This window comes from Dermacentor andersoni, chromosome 4, assembly GCF_023375885.2.
Source record: "Dermacentor andersoni chromosome 4, qqDerAnde1_hic_scaffold, whole genome shotgun sequence".
Taxonomy (NCBI): Eukaryota; Metazoa; Arthropoda; class Arachnida; order Ixodida; family Ixodidae; genus Dermacentor; species Dermacentor andersoni.
Genome location: NC_092817.1, coordinates 99,305,012 through 99,324,437, shown reverse-complemented (window position 1 = coordinate 99,324,437; position 19,426 = coordinate 99,305,012). Strand labels below are relative to the sequence as shown.

General features: G+C 45.6%; 1 protein-coding gene across 1 annotated transcript; it reads right to left on the bottom strand.

The window, feature by feature from the left end:
• Nucleotides 1-13,487: 13,487 nt before the first annotated feature.
• LOC129386363 (uncharacterized) lies at nt 13,488-15,715 on the bottom strand. Its single transcript, XM_055074219.1, has 2 exons — nt 15,605-15,715; nt 13,488-15,481 (listed from the first exon to the last, which is right to left on the bottom strand). The coding sequence occupies exon 2, from the start codon at nt 15,460-15,462 to the stop codon at nt 13,672-13,674; it is 1,791 nt and encodes a 596-aa protein (XP_054930194.1). The 5' UTR covers nt 15,463-15,481; nt 15,605-15,715; the 3' UTR covers nt 13,488-13,671.
• Nucleotides 15,716-19,426: the final 3,711 nt, after the last annotated feature.

The following is a 19,426-nucleotide window of genomic DNA, read 5'->3' as shown; positions in this document are numbered from 1 at the left end:
AAAGTATCACGTGAAAAAGACTGAAGAAGCCGTAAAAAATGGACGCAGCCTGAAATCAGTGAGAAATAAACTTGGCATAGGACAAACCAAGATGAGTGCACTGAAAGATAAGCAGGGTAATATCATCAGCAATCTCGAAAATATACTAAAAGCAGCGGAAGTATTCTATACTGACCTTTACAGTACCGAGAGGAGTCACGATAGCTCAATTATACATATTTAAAACAGCGCCAAAAAACACGGACAAGGGAGGACACAGGACGAGCGCTGACTGCCAACAACACCTTTATTGGAGCCTGCGCAAATATATACAGTTCGCAACAGGCATAAAGAGAGTGAAAGAAGGGGAGGGGAATGTCATTTTTAATGTCAATGTTTAATGTTAATGTTAATGTCAATGTTAATGTCAATGTTAATGTCAATGTTTAATGTCCTTGACGCATGCGCAGCAGTAGTTGAACGACGATGACTCGCCTTCCCCTCCCCTTCTTTCACTCTCTTTATGCCTGTTGCGAACTGTATATATTTGCGCAGGCTCCAATAAAGGTGTTGTTGGCAGTCAGCGCTCGTCCTGTGTCCTCCCTTGTCCGTGTTTTTTGGCGCTGTTTTAAATATGAATGATCCGTACCAACTAGCTCGCACCCAAACCCTTCTGAGCTCAATTATAAACAGTAATGAACACGATACAGAAACTCCTCCTATATCTAGCGATGAGGTCAGAAGGGCCTTGCAAGGCATGAAACGAGGAAGAGCGGCAGGAGAAGACGGAATAATAGTCGAATTAATCAAGATGGAGGAGACATAATGCTTGGAAAACTGGCGGATCTTAATACGAAGTGTCTATCGACCGCAAGGGTCCCAGAAAACAGGAAGTATGCAAACGTTATACTAATCCACAAAAAGGGAAACGTTAGAGAATTCAGGAATTATAGACCCATTAGCTTACTCTCAGTCTTATATAAAACATTCACCAAAATAATCTCCAATAGAATAACGTCAACAGTGGAATTTATTCAACCAAGGGAAAAAGCTGGCTTTAGGAAGGGATACTCTACAATCGACCACATCCATGTCATAAATCAGATAATTGAGAAATCCGTAGAGTACAATAAGCCTCTCTATATGGCTTTCATAGATTACGAAAAAGCAATTGATTCAGTAGAGATACCAGCAGTCATAGAGGCATTACGTAATCATTGAGTACAGAAGGCTTACGTAAATACCTTGTAAACTATCTACAGATGTTCCACAGCCAGCTTAATTCTGCACAAGAAAAGCAGGAGGAAACCTATAAAGAAAGAGGTCAGACAGGGAAACACAATCTCTCCAATGTTATTCACTGCGTGCTTGGAAGAAGTACTCAAGCTATTAAACTGGGAAGGCTTTGGAGTAAGGATCGACGGCGAATATCTCAGCAACCTTCGATTTGCCGACGACATTGTTCTATTCAGCAACAATGCAGACGAGTTACAACAAATGATTAAGGACCTAAACACAGAGAGTGTAAGAGTGGGGTTGAAGATTAATATGCAGAAGAGAAAGATAATGATGAATAACCGGGCAAGGGAATGAGAGTGCAGGATAGCCAGTCAGCCTCTAGGGTCTGTGAAGAAGTACGTTTACCTAGGTCAACTAATCACAGACACCCTGATCATGAGAAGGAAATTCACAGAAGAATAAAAATGGTTTGGAGCGAATGCAACAGACATTGTCAGATCCTGACTGGAAGCTTACAATTATCACTAAAAAGAAAACAGTACAATCAGTGCATTATACCAGTGCTGACGTACGGGACGTACGGGGCAGAAACTTGGAGACTGACAAAGAACCGCACAGAGAGTGATGGAACGAAGAATGTTAGGTGTAATGTTAAGAGACAGGAAGAGAACGGTATGGATCAGAGAGCAAATGGGTACAGACGATATTCTGATTGACATCAAGAGCAAAAATTGTAGCTTGGCAGGTCAAGTAATGCACCGGTTAGATAACCGGTGGACCATTAGGATTATAGAATGGCTTCTAAGAGAAGGGAAACGCAGTCGAATACGGCAGAAGGCTAGGTGGAGCTATGAAATTAGGAATTTTGCGGGCGCTAGTTGGAATCGGTTGGCGCAGGACAGGGGTAATTGGAGATCGCAAGGAGAGGCCTTCGTCCTGCAGCGGACATAAAACAGGCTGACGACGATGATGATGATGATCATTGTACTCTGCGGATGTCGCGATTACCTGATTGATGACATGGATGTGACCCATTGTAGAGTATCCCTTCCTAAAACCTGCATTTTCCCTTGGTTGACTAAAGTCCAGTGTTGTCCTTATTCTATTGGGGATTATCTTGGTGAATACTTTATATAATACTGCAAGTAAGCTAATGGGCCTATAATTTTTTAATTCTTTTATGTCTCCCTTTTTGCGGGTGAGTATAACTTTGGCATTCTTCTAATTGTTTGGGACCCTTGAAGTCGTGAGACAGTTCGCGTAAAGGGCCGCCAGCTTCTCAAGCATAATGTCTCCTCCATCTTTAATTAATTCGACTGGTAGTCCATCTTCTCCTGCCGCTTTTCCCTGTTTCGTGTCTTTCAAGGACGTTCTAACCTCAGCGCTGGTTATAAAAGGAGCCTCTGCAACCTGTTTATTACTACTTCGAATGGAGGTATCGGGGCTGCTTTGGGTACCGTACACGTCAGTATAGAATTTTTCAGTTAGCTTTACTATATCTTCGAGAGAGAGAGAGAGAAATAAAGAGGAAAGGGGAAAGGCAGGGAGGTTAACCAGATGGGAAGATCCTGTTTGCTACCCTACGCTGGGGAGAGAAGGGAGGGGAAGGTAACGTGATAGCAAAGTAGAGATAAAGAAAGAAAGGAGCGTACACATACAATCACAATGTCTCACTGTCACCGCATACCGTCACCGCGCAGCACAGTAGCACTTGCCCCACTATAAACATCTGTTCAGGCTAGAGTCGCTTGTCCAATTCTGTTGGCCTTAAATACTGCGACAGTGCCCTCGTCGCCCTTCGCTGCGATGACTTTTGATATCGGCATTCTAAAATAAGCTCCTGTGTTAGAGGTCTTTGTTCAAAGCGCGCTATCGCGATTGCGAGCGATCGTCTCTGTAAATTGTAGCGAGGACAGTCCCAGAAAAGGTGTTGAAGAGTCTCCTTGCTACCACAGTCACCACACGAGGTGTGGTCGCCCCATTCGATTCGGAATGAGAAAGACTGTGGAGGCCACCCCTAGCCTAATTCGACAAAGCAGAGTAGCTTCGCGACGGCAGAGCGCAGCTGGAATGCAAAGGCATAAAGAGGAGTCTAGGATGTGCAGCCGGTTGCTTTGAAAGTTTCTTGCGTTCCACAAGGAGAACATGGTATCACGGGTGGGCATTTGAAGTTTTCTAGCGGCATCTTTCGTTGATAACGGTATCCGCTCCTCTTCGTCGCCTTGAAGAGCCGATCGAGCAGTGTTATCGGCGTGTTCGTTCCCTATGATGCCGCAGTAACTTGGAAGCCACAAAAATGTCACGTGGTGTGCATTCTCAGTCAAGATATAGAATAGTTCTCTAATCTCGAATATCAGTTGTTCGTGTGATCCACGCCGCTGGGCTGATAGCAATGACTGCAGTGCTGCCTTCGAGTCGCTGAATATTGACCATCTTTGATGTTGTTCTTGGCTGACGATACGGAGTGCAGCGCGAAGAGTTGAAAGTTCTGCAGCCGTCGGTGTCGTTGGGTGACACGTCTTGAAACTGATGGCTTTCGCTGGGAAAACCACGGCTCCAGAGGAACACTGGGGAGTTGCCGATTCATCAGTATAACTATATACGTGGTAGGCGTACCTCTCGTGCAAAGAAGCAGAGTTAGTTGTTTAAGAGCAGCTGATGACAGCTCAGACTTTCCCTGATTCCTGGTACGGTGAGGTCCACTGGAGGACGAGGCAAACACCATGAAGGAATGGATGGCTCAGTTGCGGGGAGCGAAGCCTATTACAAGGCGGGCGTAATAATCCTAAATCGTAGTATCAAATTATGCCTGCGGCCTTTCTGAGAGTAGTGTTGCCAGATGATGGGAACGGGCACGGCAAAGTGCCTGAGAACTCTTAACACTTGTACCGCAATGTGTGTTTGTATGGGCTGGTCCCGGGTGATTCCATTAGTCGCCATTGTTGATGTGCATTTTGGCAAACCAAGACAAACCTTAGAGCCCCAGCTTGCATAGCCTGTAGAACACGAAGATTTGTCTGGCAAGTGTTGGTCAGTACGGTCAAACTGTCTCAAGAAGCCCCCCAAAAAAGAGCCCTGTACAATTCTAACATTGCATGCACTGACATTCCCAAAGTCTTTCCGCCCGGAAACTTGAAAAGCTGGGAGATTGCTGTCAGTCGTTGTTTCAAGTAGGTCACGTGCGAGCTCCATGAGAGATCTCCATGAATGATTATGCCAATAAATCTGTGAATCTTCTCATAAGAAATTATCTGGCCATTTATTGAGATGGCGTGAGGTGTCATTGGTTTGCGAATGAATGCCATCAGTGCACATTTGTCTGACGAGATTTCAAGACTTTGGTTGTGGAGGTGTACAGCTGTCAGAGCAGCAGATCGAATATCAGAGCATTCTGTCTGATCTCTTGAGTTGGACACTAATTCTTTGTCATTTCTTTATTAGGTCCTTTGTTATTTGGGAGAGCTTGTATGTTGTAAATATTTCCTCAGAAACTCACGCATCGCTTTCACTACATTACGCAAGTGCTCTGCGTTTCTTTGGCGAGGTTGTTATCGGTTGGACGTCAGAGTACCAGGAGGTTTTTTGTTATTAGTTACAGAAATAGATTCAATGACTATGTTTTTTTTACATTTAGAACGGTAATATCGTCCATATACTGTAATATTGTTAATGTTTCTTGTTTTTTTAAACTGCAGCTATTTTTATGTTTAAGTTTTTATGTCATCTTATTCACGGCAATACACGTGTAACTATTTCTGTGTAAACACAACATGCAATAGAGCCCCTTTGACACTGAAGTTGGGTTAAAAAAGTTATTTTCTCTGCAGTGCATTAAACTATATGCTACCTCGAAATACTCCCTCTTTCACATCTTCCAAGAACGCTAGAGCGTGTGCTGTCAGCCAACCAATGCTCGCATTAAGGGTAAGTATGTACGGCTATGAATGGGTAATACTTCTTCATGGCCTACTTAATCGGCAATAGTTTTCTTCGAAAAATTTTGTAATCGAAAGTAGACTTGGTAAGCATCAAGAGTGTGTTGTAGTGGTTATGTCAATAGAATGACACGTGTGGATGAATGCGCATTGCATTTTTCCAAACACATTGCTGTAGAGTTCCAATGGGTGCATAAATGTGCTCGTGAAAACATAGAGTTCTTTCAGAATATAGTCATACTTAACACTTGGTCAGAGAATGTCATACAGGTTACGTCAATAAAGCGACCGGAGTTCACGAATATGTGTTCTCCTGTAGTCCTTTTTTAAGGGAGCTCCCCATTCAGTGGCATGGCTGTCCCGTACCCGCTACCGACAGGTGGCGCTAGCGGTATATGTCCCTGGATTTTTGGACGTACGAGTTATACGTGCAGTGTGGTGGCCATGAAGGTGGAGTGATACAAACAAGCACATTGGAACTTGCGTCTGTAGCGTGTCTAAGCACCTTTCCTGCGCTTTTGTAGCTCTACAACTTCTGCAAAGAAATGAAGAATAGGTATGTGCTTCAAATGTTCTGTAACCAAACGACGAATTGTATTCCCGTGAAGGAAGTTATAAGCTAAACGAAGAACTATTCACTCGAGAATACCTTATAAAGGCTTCGTACGCCTGGACGCTTATCGGTTTTGTGCTTATACTTCCCGTGGCTGGTGCGGACTTTCGACTGCAGCGACGTTTGCTCCTTTGCGAACATCCTTTTATCTTGGTCCCGCCTTCCCATAATCGTTATCTTTTCATCACTTTACTCTTCGCGCCTGCTCAGTGGCTGGCAGAGAATGACGCATCACGCCGACTTCTCGACCTTGTTCCTAGTCAAATATTTCCCGCTCCTGCTACATCGCAAGACGCCAAAAACGTAAGCACCAAGTTATTTAATGGACGTTGATAGTCTAGCTTAGAAGTTTTAAGAAAACAATACATATCAGCCGAAGCGACGCCGACATAAAGGGGAAATACAGAAAGAAAGTATTTGATTCTGTGTCTCCTGGGCACTATGCCATTTTCGAGAAGTGACGTAATTAACAGTAGTTCGAAAACTAAATCCACGAAACCGCGTTTACGTCTTGCATGTTTTCAATGAACAGGGTGCATCCGCCGGTTGTTTGCTATAGGTAGAGTACTATAGGTAGGGAAAAGGAATTTAACATAATTTGTTCCAGTGAGCGGAGGCCGAAGAGCGAAAATGAGAGGTCATTTAATTTCCCGGGTTAGTTACCCCTTAAATCATATCTGTTCGCAACATGTGACTGAAGCTAGCTATCTCCTTATTATTGACAGGTAACACTGAATTAGAGAAGAAACGTACAAGCACGCAAAAAAACGTTGCGGAATCTGCAATAAACGCTGTGACGTCATAGTCACCTTAGGTGTTTTAACCGAAAGAACCAAACGAACACCGGTCCTCTAATCACTCCTGTTTGCCTTATGTTCAATGTTTCGGTCACTTATAAGAATGTGTTATAAAGGCAAGATGAGGTCGCCCTGAATGAGAGGTCGGGAACCAATGGGTCGCCGAGGAGCGCCCGACCGAGAGGACCAGAGTAGTAGGCTTCTATAACATTACGCGTGCTGTGCTTGCGCATCGAGCACGCGGCGCCCAACCTTATTTTCGTTGTCTTTCGCATCCGGAAACAAGGCGCCGGCCGAGAGCGCCGACCTTAGCCTCCCCGCGACGTGACGTCGGTAGGCGCTACGGTACCTAATCAGCTAGTGGGCAGTAGCGTGAGTGGAAAGGAACAAGACAAAAGAAATACAATGACAATTATGGGTGGACAATGAGAAAAAACTATTAACAGCAGTGACGCATCGAGCTATCAGACGCATACTGAATGGTAGAAATGTGAAATGGAGTGCTCTTGTGTCAATGAATGTCCTCGAACTTGAATGAAAACTAACAAATTCTGTCAGCGTTCACTTTTTTGTGAAATGTTCATAATTACTGTAATGATGTCGGAATTTATGTTGTTGAACTTGACTTTTTAACGAGGAATGGTTGACATTTCGTTTTGAGGAATTGTCGTAACGCGACAGTAAAACGTGTGTTCTACGATGTAGTAGCAGCTTTACTGGAGATTCACAAATACAAGTACAGATATCGGCGCCGTCTTTTATTAGTTACAGCTTAGCTCGAAGGGTGACGCAATGGCAGTGACAGCAAGCGCTCGAGACCTGTGCTGCTGCGCAGCGTAAATGTCACCCCAGAGGCTACCAGGTGTCGTAGGTATATCCGAAGCTATAGAGAGTTCGTATGCGCCGAAACTGCGCCGTTAGAGCTCCGGTGGAAACGCATGTGCGTGCCCATGCACATATTTCTTCTTTTTTTTTTCTACCTTCACAAATCAGAAGTGTCATAGTATGTATCTTTTTTTTTCGTCGTCTAGTATTTCTTCACGTTAGTCTTTTCCCTCGTTAACCTGCTTAGTTTAGTGAAATCATTTCACCATTTTTTTTCTTTTCCTGTCTGTCTATAATACAGATGTAATCATATTACCAAGACGCCACAAACAAAGACACCAAGAACAACACAGGGAAACTAGCTGCACTTAATATTTGAATTTAAGAAATGATAAATTAATGGAAATTAAGATCTCATTCTCACTCATTGTACTTTCATTGTAAGAATATTGTAATCGTATTTATAATAGTAATGTATTAGAATTTGGGTTATTCTTAATTATATTTGCCCACAGTATACGCCCACCTGCTATGAAACCCTGGGATAGGCAATGCATTCAAATAAATAAATAAATAAATAAATGTCCAAATGTGAGGAGACGTCTGTTCGGCGAGCGCGCTTATCGAGGCGTATCTCCAGTTACTCACGCTGTACCTAGAGTCCTATTCTATTAATAACAAGTATCAGGGCTTGCGATCATCCTGTGAAATCACACTCATTACAATTACAATTCCGCTGAGGTTACAACAAGAATGAAGCCACACAATTGTTCATTGCAATGCTGCGAGCTGTTCGTATTTCTGTAATGTGCAAACACAGTTACACAACGAATAACAGTGTACCAACTCGTTCATCTTTATTTCCTGCCATAGTGGGTACATTAGTACAAACTAAAATAACTTTTATTTCAATTGAAATGTAATTTATTTGGGTTGTTGAACTATCCGCAGCTTAAGTTTCCCTTCTGCTTATCAAAACCGAAACTATGGACTTCACATTAAGTTTCCAGCTCTTAAATTAGTGCTATGAGGCGTAAAGTTCAGCGCAGCATGTATGACAGGTCGGTCAATGCGAAACAACGAAACACCAAATGTGGGCATAGATCATTACCGAACCAGGACTGGCCGCCGCCAGGAGCCGCCGAAGCCGCAGCGTGGCTCGCATAGCCGCGGCTTTCCGGTCTTCTGCAGCTAAAGTCCGCACCGACTGGGCTATAGCAGACCGCGAGTGCGCTGCACTATGTGCGCCGCTGTCTGTGGCCCATCGGGCGCCTTTTCGCTGCCTGCTTTGCCTAGTGTTTTTGAAGCATTGACGCATATGGTTGTTAGATGAGAGGCCCAGGAAAGATCTGGTGCGAGATTAAAAACTAGATGTTTGTACAGTGAAGCTTCCATTACTGCATCCGTATATATATAATAAGAAAAATTTGATTTATGGTGTTTCCGTGTGAAAGTCATTACTTTACATTTAAATGAATTAAGTGTCATTTGCCAGGTGTTGCACCAGCAGTCGCTGATGCGTTGAAGGTCACCTTGAAGAATAAGATGGCCCTCAAAGCTGGTAATTGGTCGGTTTATTATACAGCCATCGTAAAAAATTCGGGTGCAAGAAGAGATATTGTTGGATGATGTAGATTAGAAAAAGCAATGGTCCTAATACACTGCCTTGCGGTACGCTGGAAGTTACGTAGTAGGTGAGAAGTGATGCAAAATTGTTCACAACGGTAAAATGCTGACGATTAGTTAGAAAGTTAGCGTTAAACAGTTTAATTTGAGAGCAGTTAATTTGGAAATTAAACGGAAGTGATTCCCATGGTCGAAAGCCTTAGAAAAGTCGACAAAGATACAATTTGTACGTACGTCTGTAGTGAACTCTAATAACTGTGTCTCGCACGATAAACCTTTCCTGAAGCCTTGCTGGTTAGCAAAGAAAAAATTATTCGATTCAAGATGTTGATGTGTATGAGATGCTATAATATGCTCGAGCATTTCGCAGCATGTGCACGTTAAAGATATTGGACGGTAGTTCTCAGGAGAAATTTTGCTGCCACTTTTGTACGCAGGTACTACTTTAGCAATTTTCCAATCATAAGGGAGCTGGCCGGATGATAATGACTGGCGAAAAATATAGTACAAGATATTGCTAGTTATCGAAGTTGTATTTTTTTACAACTTTTAGTTAATATTATCGACGCCTGAAGCGCTAGATATTTTAACGTTATTAATGAGACATGCGATACCATATTCAGTAATATCGATGGCACCCATGTACTGCGAGTTGAACTCAGTGACTTCAGGAATGAGTGAAAGCTCTTCATTTGTGAATATCGATTAAAAAAAACATGTTAGAGACCGCGGGGCATTCACTATCAGGAAGCGAAACTTAATTTTCACCATCTAAGGAAATATGGTGCGAACCGTGATCAGGTGATATTGCGTGCCAGAACTTTTGGGGGTTGGACTTAAGAAGGGAGGGTAGATTGGGAAAATAGTAGTTATCTTTTGCCTGAGCAGTAAGATTTCAAGCATAGACTATATCTTTCCTAAACCGTCGGCGAGCCAGTGTGCTTTGCATTCGTGCATAAACGTTTCTTCTTATTCCTTAACCTTCGAAGGTATTGGGTAAACCATGGGTTGGTTTTATCACCTGATATTTTGATTAGCAGGATATACTTTTCTACTAATGCGCAGACATTTTTTCTCTAAAAGAGGCCAGTTTTCATTAAATAACCGATCAGAAAACAAAGGTAATAAAGTGTGCGAAAGAAACATCTCAAGTTCCTCGTTTATTTTGTGGTAGTCGCCATTGTTATAGTCACGGATAGTTTTCTTAGTGAAGTTTGTAGACTGCAAGGGGGCATTAAGAGTAAGTTGAAGCAACTTGTGGTCACTCAAGTCTTCTGAGTAAGTGATTTCAGCAAATGTTTCAGGGGCGCTAGTAAGAACTAAGTAAGATGTTATCGCCGCTTGTGGGTCGGGCAACCACTCGGAATAAATTACAATCTAACGTTGAAGAAATGAATTCGGTTGTTGATCGACAGGATGATGATAGTGTATTCCAATCTATCAGTGGGAAATTGAAGTCTCCAAAGAGCTAAGTGATATGAGCCTGACAGATGTTCATTGCTTTTGTAATGCTACTGCGCAGTTCAACGAGAAAGCTCTGATTCGAATCGGGTGGGCGATAGCCGCCTCCAATTGACACTTTGTGGTTACTGGTTAGGCATTGTGCCCATATGATCTCAATACACGAATCGATGCTAATGACATACCCGCCGTGGTTGCTTAGTGGCTATGGCGTTGGGCTACTGAGAACGAGGTCGCGGGATCGAATCCCGGCCACGGCGGCCGCATTTCGATGGAGGCGAAATGCGAAAGACACCCGTGTGTTTAGATTTAGGTGCACGGTAAAGAAACCCAAGTGGTCAAAATTTCCGGAGCCTTCCACTACGGCGTGCCTCATAATCAAAAAGCAGTTTTGGCCCGTAAAACCTCATAATTTATTGTTAATGACATGTGATCTAATAGTTATTTTGATACCGAAGAATGCGCCACCACCTCTTTTTCCAATGTGGTCACACCTGTATATGTTAAAATAATTATCGCGAGGGAAGATTTCATTATCGGTTATTGCGGGATTTAGCCACATTGCATTGAAAACAACGATATCAAAATTGCAGTCATCAAGAAACGAGGCAACATGGTCGCGCTTTGGTAGCAGGCTTCTAATATTTGGGAATGGTAGTGATAATGATGGCGCGGTTATATATAGGGGACTCGGACCTTCGACCGATCGGATCGCGTGGTATGGTTTGTAGCTATCTGCTACAATATACTGCAGCTTTACTGGGGTTGTCCAAAACATAATTTGCATGCTCAATGCGCAATCGGTCAAGTGAAAGGCTAAAAGGCTTGGCTTTTCCCTTAGCAAATGCAATCAAGTGCCTTCTTGCTTCTCGAGTAGTTGGTGAAAATCTTCGCGGAAAGAGAAGCTAGATCCTTTAAGTTTTCGGGCAGAAGACAGAATGCTCCATTTGTCTGTAAAAAAGGATGATTTTAGCTATAACAGGCCTTTTCTTGTCTTCCGGAAGCTTTCCTATCCCATGGACCATCAATTCAATGTGTTATGAGTTATCGTAGATATGTTCGAGAAAATGGCCTTGGCTGAATGTGCAGAGTCATTTCAATACCAACACAACACTGACTTCACTTTGTTCTAAAGGCGTGTTTCACTTCCGACTTTATCGATTTCACTTTCCCGCTATTTCTAATTAAGAGCTACACTATTGTTTTCGGCAGGAGCAATAACAGCAGATATTTCATATTCGCACCTTGTAGCACGTGACGGTCAAGAACAGAGTAGCAAAAATAAAGTGACATTCAAAGCATGACGATAGCGACAAACACATCCGGCGATCGTTGACAATCTGATCAGCGGGTCAAGCGCATCGGCTTTGATACATGACTCGTCGAATGTTCCAGAGCAGTCGCTGGTGCCCGCGTGTCTTCCAGAGAGTACTACGCAATTCGCGTCGCGCATACAATCAGATTATGCAAAGTTCGATGACAGCAGACAAGGGATAGAACCATGGATAACATTCGATAAACTTTCGATATCTGCAGACGCGCCGCTGCCGGGGCTGCTTAGGGGCTATGATGGGCTACTGAGCACGAGGTCGCGGGATCGCATCCCGGCCACGGCGGCCACATTTCGGTGGGGTAAAAACGTCCCTGAACTTAGATTTAGGTACACATTAAAGAACTCCTGGTGGTGACATTATTCCGGAGCACCATTCTACGCCTTGCCTCATAATCAAATCGTCATTTTGGCACGGACAACCATATAATTTAATAGAGGTGCGTCCTGCGCTGAGTAATAATTTTTAACGTTTCTTAGCCGGGAAAAAGCGGTCACCGGACGAAGATAATGGACGTGTGACAATGTTTCAAGGAAATTAGGGACACTTTTTGGTGATGTGTACCTAAAATTTGAACTGTTTAGGTAGCTTATATATATGTATATATATATATATATACACACACACACACACACACACACACACACACACACACACACACACACACACACACACAGGGGGGTCATATTTATCACGTAAAGCATGGTGGTCGAGTGGCTCCAGCATGACATGCGGCACGTCACCGACGTCAGAACCCGCCGAGTCTCGTCGGTCACGCTGGCTGTGCCACGACAAACTGTACAAGAGTCCACTTTTCGCCAGCGCAGCGTAACTACAAGCGCGGTCGCCTTAGGCCAGCTTACATCGTGCCCTATTGAACTATGACTTGGCAAGTTTAGAAACTACATGCACAGCATATTAACGACACGGAAATTCTAAGACGCGCCCCACCTCTTTCGTTGAAGAGGCGTTAGATTTAAATGAGTAGGTCAGCCAAATTTTCTCTTGTTCGTTTTTTTTATACACGAAGGAAACGATGTCGTCGCTGCTAATGTCGCGCCACTTCTACATCTCAAATCGGTAATTGCATTCAGAGTGCGAGGAAAATGAATTGGAAAATTAGGTTCGCACAGAATGCTCACTTTCTTGTGCAATATGTGAAAGATTTCGTTTTAGGAGTGCACCCTCTCAGGATAATAACTCAAGGGCAGAAGTCTCGTTCACTGTAGCAATGCAGGCGAACTCGTTCATGTATAGAGCGTTTTCGCGAGGCGTTTTACGAAAAGAATACGTCGAATAAAAGGAAACCAGAGGAAAGCTTTGAACTGCGCATGGTGCAGAAATGGCAGCAATGCATATACAAACTTATTGTCCGTAACACAACGAGTGTAGTGCTCAGGTGTGTCTGACATCAGCCCAGACCTTTCTTAAAACCGAATGGTTACACCCCATTGCAGGTTCCCTATAAATCAGGAATCGAGCATCTGACGTTGTCGCAGGAGCCGAGTACTACGTGGAGTTATTGAAATCGACCGTGCAGCGTGAACATCGGATGGAAAATGGTGTTGCTGCCATTGTCATTGCATTGAAGTCAAGCTGGAATGAGATGAACGGGTGAAGCGAGGCCAGTGTGTTGCCGCCGTGCGACAAGAACAGGTGCGCAAGGCATGCAGTAAGGATGTATGATAAAATGCCCGTGTTTATTGCGCAATCGTAGTACACCGGTCAAGATTTGCAACATGCAAAATGCGCGCAGTAAAAAGCTTAAAACATTGCAAACATAGCCAGAGCAGGCATGCTACTACAAATATCACATTACAATATCGCCGATGCCATTACTGCTGGAAAGCCTGTGGTTCAGCGATCTACCGGGTTTTCGGGCGAACCGAGCGGGCATCAATAACAGTTGATCTCTCAGGTGGCGAAGAAGCAGGTGTGGAAGTCTGGGAAAGCGCCATGGCTGGATGCGTGATGGCAGAGTCTGTTGCAGTTGTAACGGCGATGTCTTCGGCCGTTACTACAGTCGGTGGGGCCTCGTTAGCGGGAAGACTTGGTGGTGTTGCTGCAGAAGGCGAAGCCGAAGTGAATCGAGCTAATCGTACGGAGACTGCACCCAGGTCCACCGGCAACGTAGAGGCTGCAGGATTTTCCGGTACATATGTAGGCACAGCACGTGTATTAGATTCTGTGAAAAGCGGTGTGGGATCGTTGGTAATTGTCGATGTTGCGGTGGCCGACGCTGCCGGCTCCCTATGTGCAGGACCAAAAGGTGACACGTCCGTTGAAGTAACCAGTGCAGTGAAAGCGTCAGCACGCGCATCCAGGGAACCCAAGGCATGTGTCTTCAGGTCAAGTCCGCTTGTGAAAGCACTAGTCGATAAAGTTGCACGAGCGGTCGTCTCGGTGGTTGTGTCTGTGACGGGAAAGGTTGACTCCGATAACGCTGCTTCAGTAGCCACTGAGACACGGTTTGTGGACGAAACCTCTTGATGAATGGAAGCAGGCAGGTCAACCGAAGAGATTGTGGCAGCCGGGATAGTGAAGGGGTTGGCGCGCAGATTGAGGAGACCTAGGTCGGGCTTTGTAGTGTCAGCAGCGCTAGCCGGGGTTGTGGTAGATAAGGTAGCACGATTAGACATCACGGTTCTTGCCAAGGCGGACTCCGAGGCCGTCGTTGTAGTGCGAGCAACATGGTCTGTTACAATGCTTTTCGACGACACCTCTTCAGTGACGGAAGTAGGCAGATCGGCTGAAGCAGTTGTCGAAGGCGAGTTAGGAAAGGTGTCGGCACGCGCATGCTGGACGCCTAAAGTAAGAGCAGGGGCGCCCAGTGTGCTGACTAGTACAGGAGCGAGCGTCAGCATGTTTGTCGTCGGGCGGGAACGAGTTGTCGCCGCGGGCACCGCGCTTGGAACTGCAGTTTTACGACTGGGTGCTGTGGTTGCATCACTAGGGACTGATGGACGAGCGGTCACCGAGGCAGAGCTCGCCGTGCGATGGTTGAGCTGTCCGATGACAGCCAGCTTTTTGATGACGGAATGGGGCACAGCAGCAGTGTGCTGGTGGGGGTGAAGACCAGTGGCACTCTGATGTCGGTGAGCCGTGCGGTTCAGCCAAACAGAGGCGTTCTGTAGGAGGGCCACAACCGGGTTGACTACCTTGCCGAAGACATGACTAATGGAAGTAGCGATATGGCTACCGACGTGCTGGTTGCTAGAAGAGCCGGAGTGATGCGTCGGCGGCGCAGCAGGAGCCGTGGCATTAACAGGAACCTTGACGACGCGGCACATCAAGACTGAGACAGTGTTTACGTTCGATGCAATGGGCGCAGTTGCGGAATGAGGCGCGGCAGATTGCTGGTGGCTACTGTGCTGATGCGCCTGGTCAACTTCGTGCTGGTGAGCGTTGGAGAACTGACCCTGTACTTGATGTACTACATGCCCGTGGCCTTGGTGAACATGGCCAACGTGCAAACCATGGTGAGCCGGTAAAGCGTGATGGGAGTTCCCATGAGCCTGGATTGACATGCTGTAGCCATGATGGCCCTGCAGCTGTGCCGGGTGGCTGTGCACGAAGCCGAAGGTTCGTGGGGCAAGATCGTGCGCCTGCATCGCGACGATGCGAAAGGCCAACAGAAATAGTGGCACGGGCTTCATCTCGACCGGGTGAAGTGATCTGCGAAAATGCAACAAAAAGCGATGCTATTATGAATGCATACACACAAATGAGATACGAGAAGAAAATAGCTGGAGCAGTGAGGACACACTATAGAATAGAACAGAAGCTTGTCGTACGCACCTTTTCGCTGCGCTTGTCTTTCCAGGAATGGCGTATGCAAGGATTTTGTTGGCCTGTTTTATGTCGGGTTTAATACCACTTACTCGCGCCCTATTGGTCGACCTTAGAAGCACTGTGGCGTCATCTGCCTTAAGAATAACGCGAGTCGCTTTGCCCACATGAAAAGTAAAGGCAAGTGATAAAAATTCAAGTTCTGGTAGATCGAAGCAATAAAAGCGCATGTAACGTCACGTGATCGAGAATCTGCACAAGTGCTAGGTGCATGCGCCAAGGCGCGGTACATTTTACTGAAATACGCTACCGCAAATGATTGCACTGATAGCTGTTGTGTTAACGATAAGCTTAGTGAGTCATATAAGAATGTGCTGAACGATCTTGTTTACTGCAATAAAGGCTGTGACGTCACAGTCACTTTAGACGTTTGAGGTGAGACAAGTAACAAACTCCACCAAAGATCGAGTCATCCCTTTCTGCCTTACTTTCAATGTTTATGGTACTCCTAAGGATACATTAGAAAGAAAATATGAGGTCGGCCTTTATCTGAGCTTTCTGACAAGCTTGTGGCAGCACGCTTATACTTAACTAAGTACATGTATATGATTGCTTGTAATCGGCTGGATTTTGCAGTTATATTGTAATTTAGCAATTACTTGGTTTACACGGCAACCCTCTCTGCAATTCAGTTCCTTTCTCTTTTCAGTAAACAATTACATGTAAGCAATTTATGGACGGGCCAAGCTGCAACAAAGGACGCACCTTTGAGAACCTGAATTTGGCGAAAGCTGCAGTAGAAGGCCCGAGATCTCGTCATGCGGCAGCCTCGCAAATGCGCATGTCGAGACAGCCAAAACCGGGGTTCAAATATTTGTTTCCTCATCTTAGCGCTCCAGAAGATGCTGGCCGACAAATTGACCAGGTGCTCGTATGTATTGATAACGAGGGCCACTTTGGACGTTATCGCCAGGAAATCACATACGGACGATTTTGTTTTCAGCTTTTCATTGGCCCAATCGGGCGCGTCTTTTCCGAGTCCCAGCAGCAACGAAGCGCAGCGCGTTATGGCGTTATAGAGGACACAGATGCCGGGTGACCACAATCTTGTGCGCAAACTTCGTATGCATACACAGTGGTGTCCTATCCTCCAGGGCACACATCGAGCGAACTGGCTAAGCTCTCGTTCCCTGCCTTTCCCATTTTTTCTTCCTCGAGCAAATTTTCTGCGTCGCTGCTTATGTCTTCACAATGAATTACAGGGGCGATGACAAACGTGTTTCTTTAGAAGCAGCTGTTAGTGCAGACAAGCAATGTATGTAGGGCTGTAGAGGACGCACTGAAAGTGCCGAGCCAGCTCGTTCTGTTCACGCTAGCTATCCAATGTTAATAAAAGTTCGAGCGGAAGTAACGTAACACTTATCGTCAATTCCTACTGTATATGTCCTCAATTACTTTTTCTGGCGCAGTAATTGGTAATTGTAATCCATTACGTTTTTTTAATGAAGTAATTGTAATATGTTATTGCTCTTCTGTAACGTGTACATGTCTGGTGGGCAGTAATGCGAGTGGAGAGGAACCAGTCAAAAGAAAGGCAATGACAGTTATCGCAATCAACGATAAAAAATTTAACAACAGTTACGCACCGAGGTATCTGAAATATAGTAAGAGGGAGACGAGTCAAATGGAGTGTCAATTTTTATAACAAATAATATATCTGAAATTTCGCACACAACATAAAGAATTTCTTCAGCGTTTATCCTTTGGTGAAATTTTCATAATGTCTGCTAGGACGTCCGAATTTATGGTATGCAAATTGGTTTTTATAGCAAAACATGCAAGCGAATGAACATTATTAAAGGCGATATGAATTTGTAGCATTGTTGGCCATTTGTTTCAATCAATATGCATGATGTAAAAAGACACAATTGCACGTTACTGATTTATCGTGTCTTCAAGTCTACCTGAATTGTTGATCGATAAAGTGAATAATTGTTCTACCGTAGTATCATTTTACATTTTTCCTCGCTTGTACCTATCAGTGTCACTCATTCTTGTTGCCCATGGCATTCATTGCAACGAATCGTACAATAAACGTGTTTACTGCAAGGAGCAGTTAAAGCCAGGAAGTGGATCCTTCCTGTTGAGCAAAAAAGGAAACCTGATGTTTGGCGTGCAAAACCACGAAATGATCATGAGGCATTCTGTAGTGGGGACTACATACTAATTTTCACCAACTCTTGGTAACGATAACGTCACAGTGATTTATAACACTCGAATTAAATAAAAATTTCTTCTGCTAAAAAAATTAGACCTGCCGGTATATGCTAATTACGTCTCCGCAATAACTAATCATTGACGACCATGGTTGGAACTTTTGACATAACCACTGATTTTGGACACCGAATTCAGTTCACCTGTTCTGAGCTAACTGTCCTTCGACCATTTTTCTTGCATGGTTAGTAGACATGTATTGTTACGTTCGACCTGCTGGGGCTGGCGATCTTCGTGGAAGCGACCATCGAAACCTGCCCGGCCCGCTGTGGCGACTCGCTTTGTAAGGACGACAATGCGCCGCGTCCCCAGCCTCATGGCGCCGGGATGTTTAGACGCAGTCGGCGGACTAAGTATTGTTAGTGGCTTCGCCGTAACCATCACGGTTTGCTTGGAGCGGGGGAACTCCTGGAACAATATGTTTTGCGGCGCCGTTTCACGAGCCATAGAAGTCGTCAGTCAATGGACAGACGCGGCAGCCACTGTCTGCGGGGCCAACTCGGGGATCAAGAGGTGCCTGCTCAGGGCAAGACCCGTGTCTGCAAAAAGCCTCTCACCTTGGTGTGGTCAGGGAAACCCTGTGCGGAAGTGAGTGTGTAAACCCTCCCCCTCAAAGCGGGTCGGCTACGATGACTTTGGGCGCTCCGAATTGGTCGAAGGTTAAACGGCCGTTTTCCCTCACCTAGGGATCTAGGGAGGACAGTGTGTTTATAAGCAGCTGTTGCGCGGGTGCTAAGGGTGCATTCTTTTTCAGTCATGCTAGACTGATGAGAGAGAGAGAGAGAAGAAACTTTATTAATGAATGGCCGGCAGTTTCGTTGTGGTGGCCTCAGGTGGCGGCTCCAAGTCCTTGGACTCGGGCGGCATCTTTGGCTTGCCGGACGGCCCAGAGCTGGTCTGCCAACTCTGAACTTTTCAGAGCCGCCTCCCAGCGGTGGCGACGCCGATGGAGAAGGTCCCCGGCGGGCCCCGCAGCTGGGGCGGCGTCGGGGAGAAGCGAGCTCGAGGCTTCCCGTACTGTGGTAACGGCCGCGATTACGGACGCGTCGCGAACGGATGTGGTCCCATTACCGTGGTTGCCGGCACATTCCCACAGCATATGTCGCAGCGTTGCTCGCTGTCCGCAAGCTTTACAGGCATCTGTTGGATATAAACCTGGGTAGATGTGATGTAGGACCGCGGGGCTAGGGTAGCTGCCTGTCTGGAGCAAGCGTAATGTTACGGCCTCATTCCTATTTAACCTGTCGTGTGGTGGCGGGAATGTGCGTCTTTGGAGTCTGTAGTGTTGGGTGAGATCTCTGAACGTGGTCAGGCGATCGCCCCACGCCCATTGTGATTCTTGTTGCCGCATTTCTGTTGTAGTGTCCCGATCAGGCAGATCCGATGCCCCGCTCTCGGGGGCGGGGGCGGCGGCCACATAATCTGCGGCGGCTCGGCGTGTGAGACCTCGAGCCGTGGCGTGGGCCGCCTCGTTGCCCGCGAGCGGGACATCGGTGTGTGCCGGGGTCCAGAGGAGGAAGACTGTAGAATTTTGGGGTTGCGAGGGCGATGACGAGT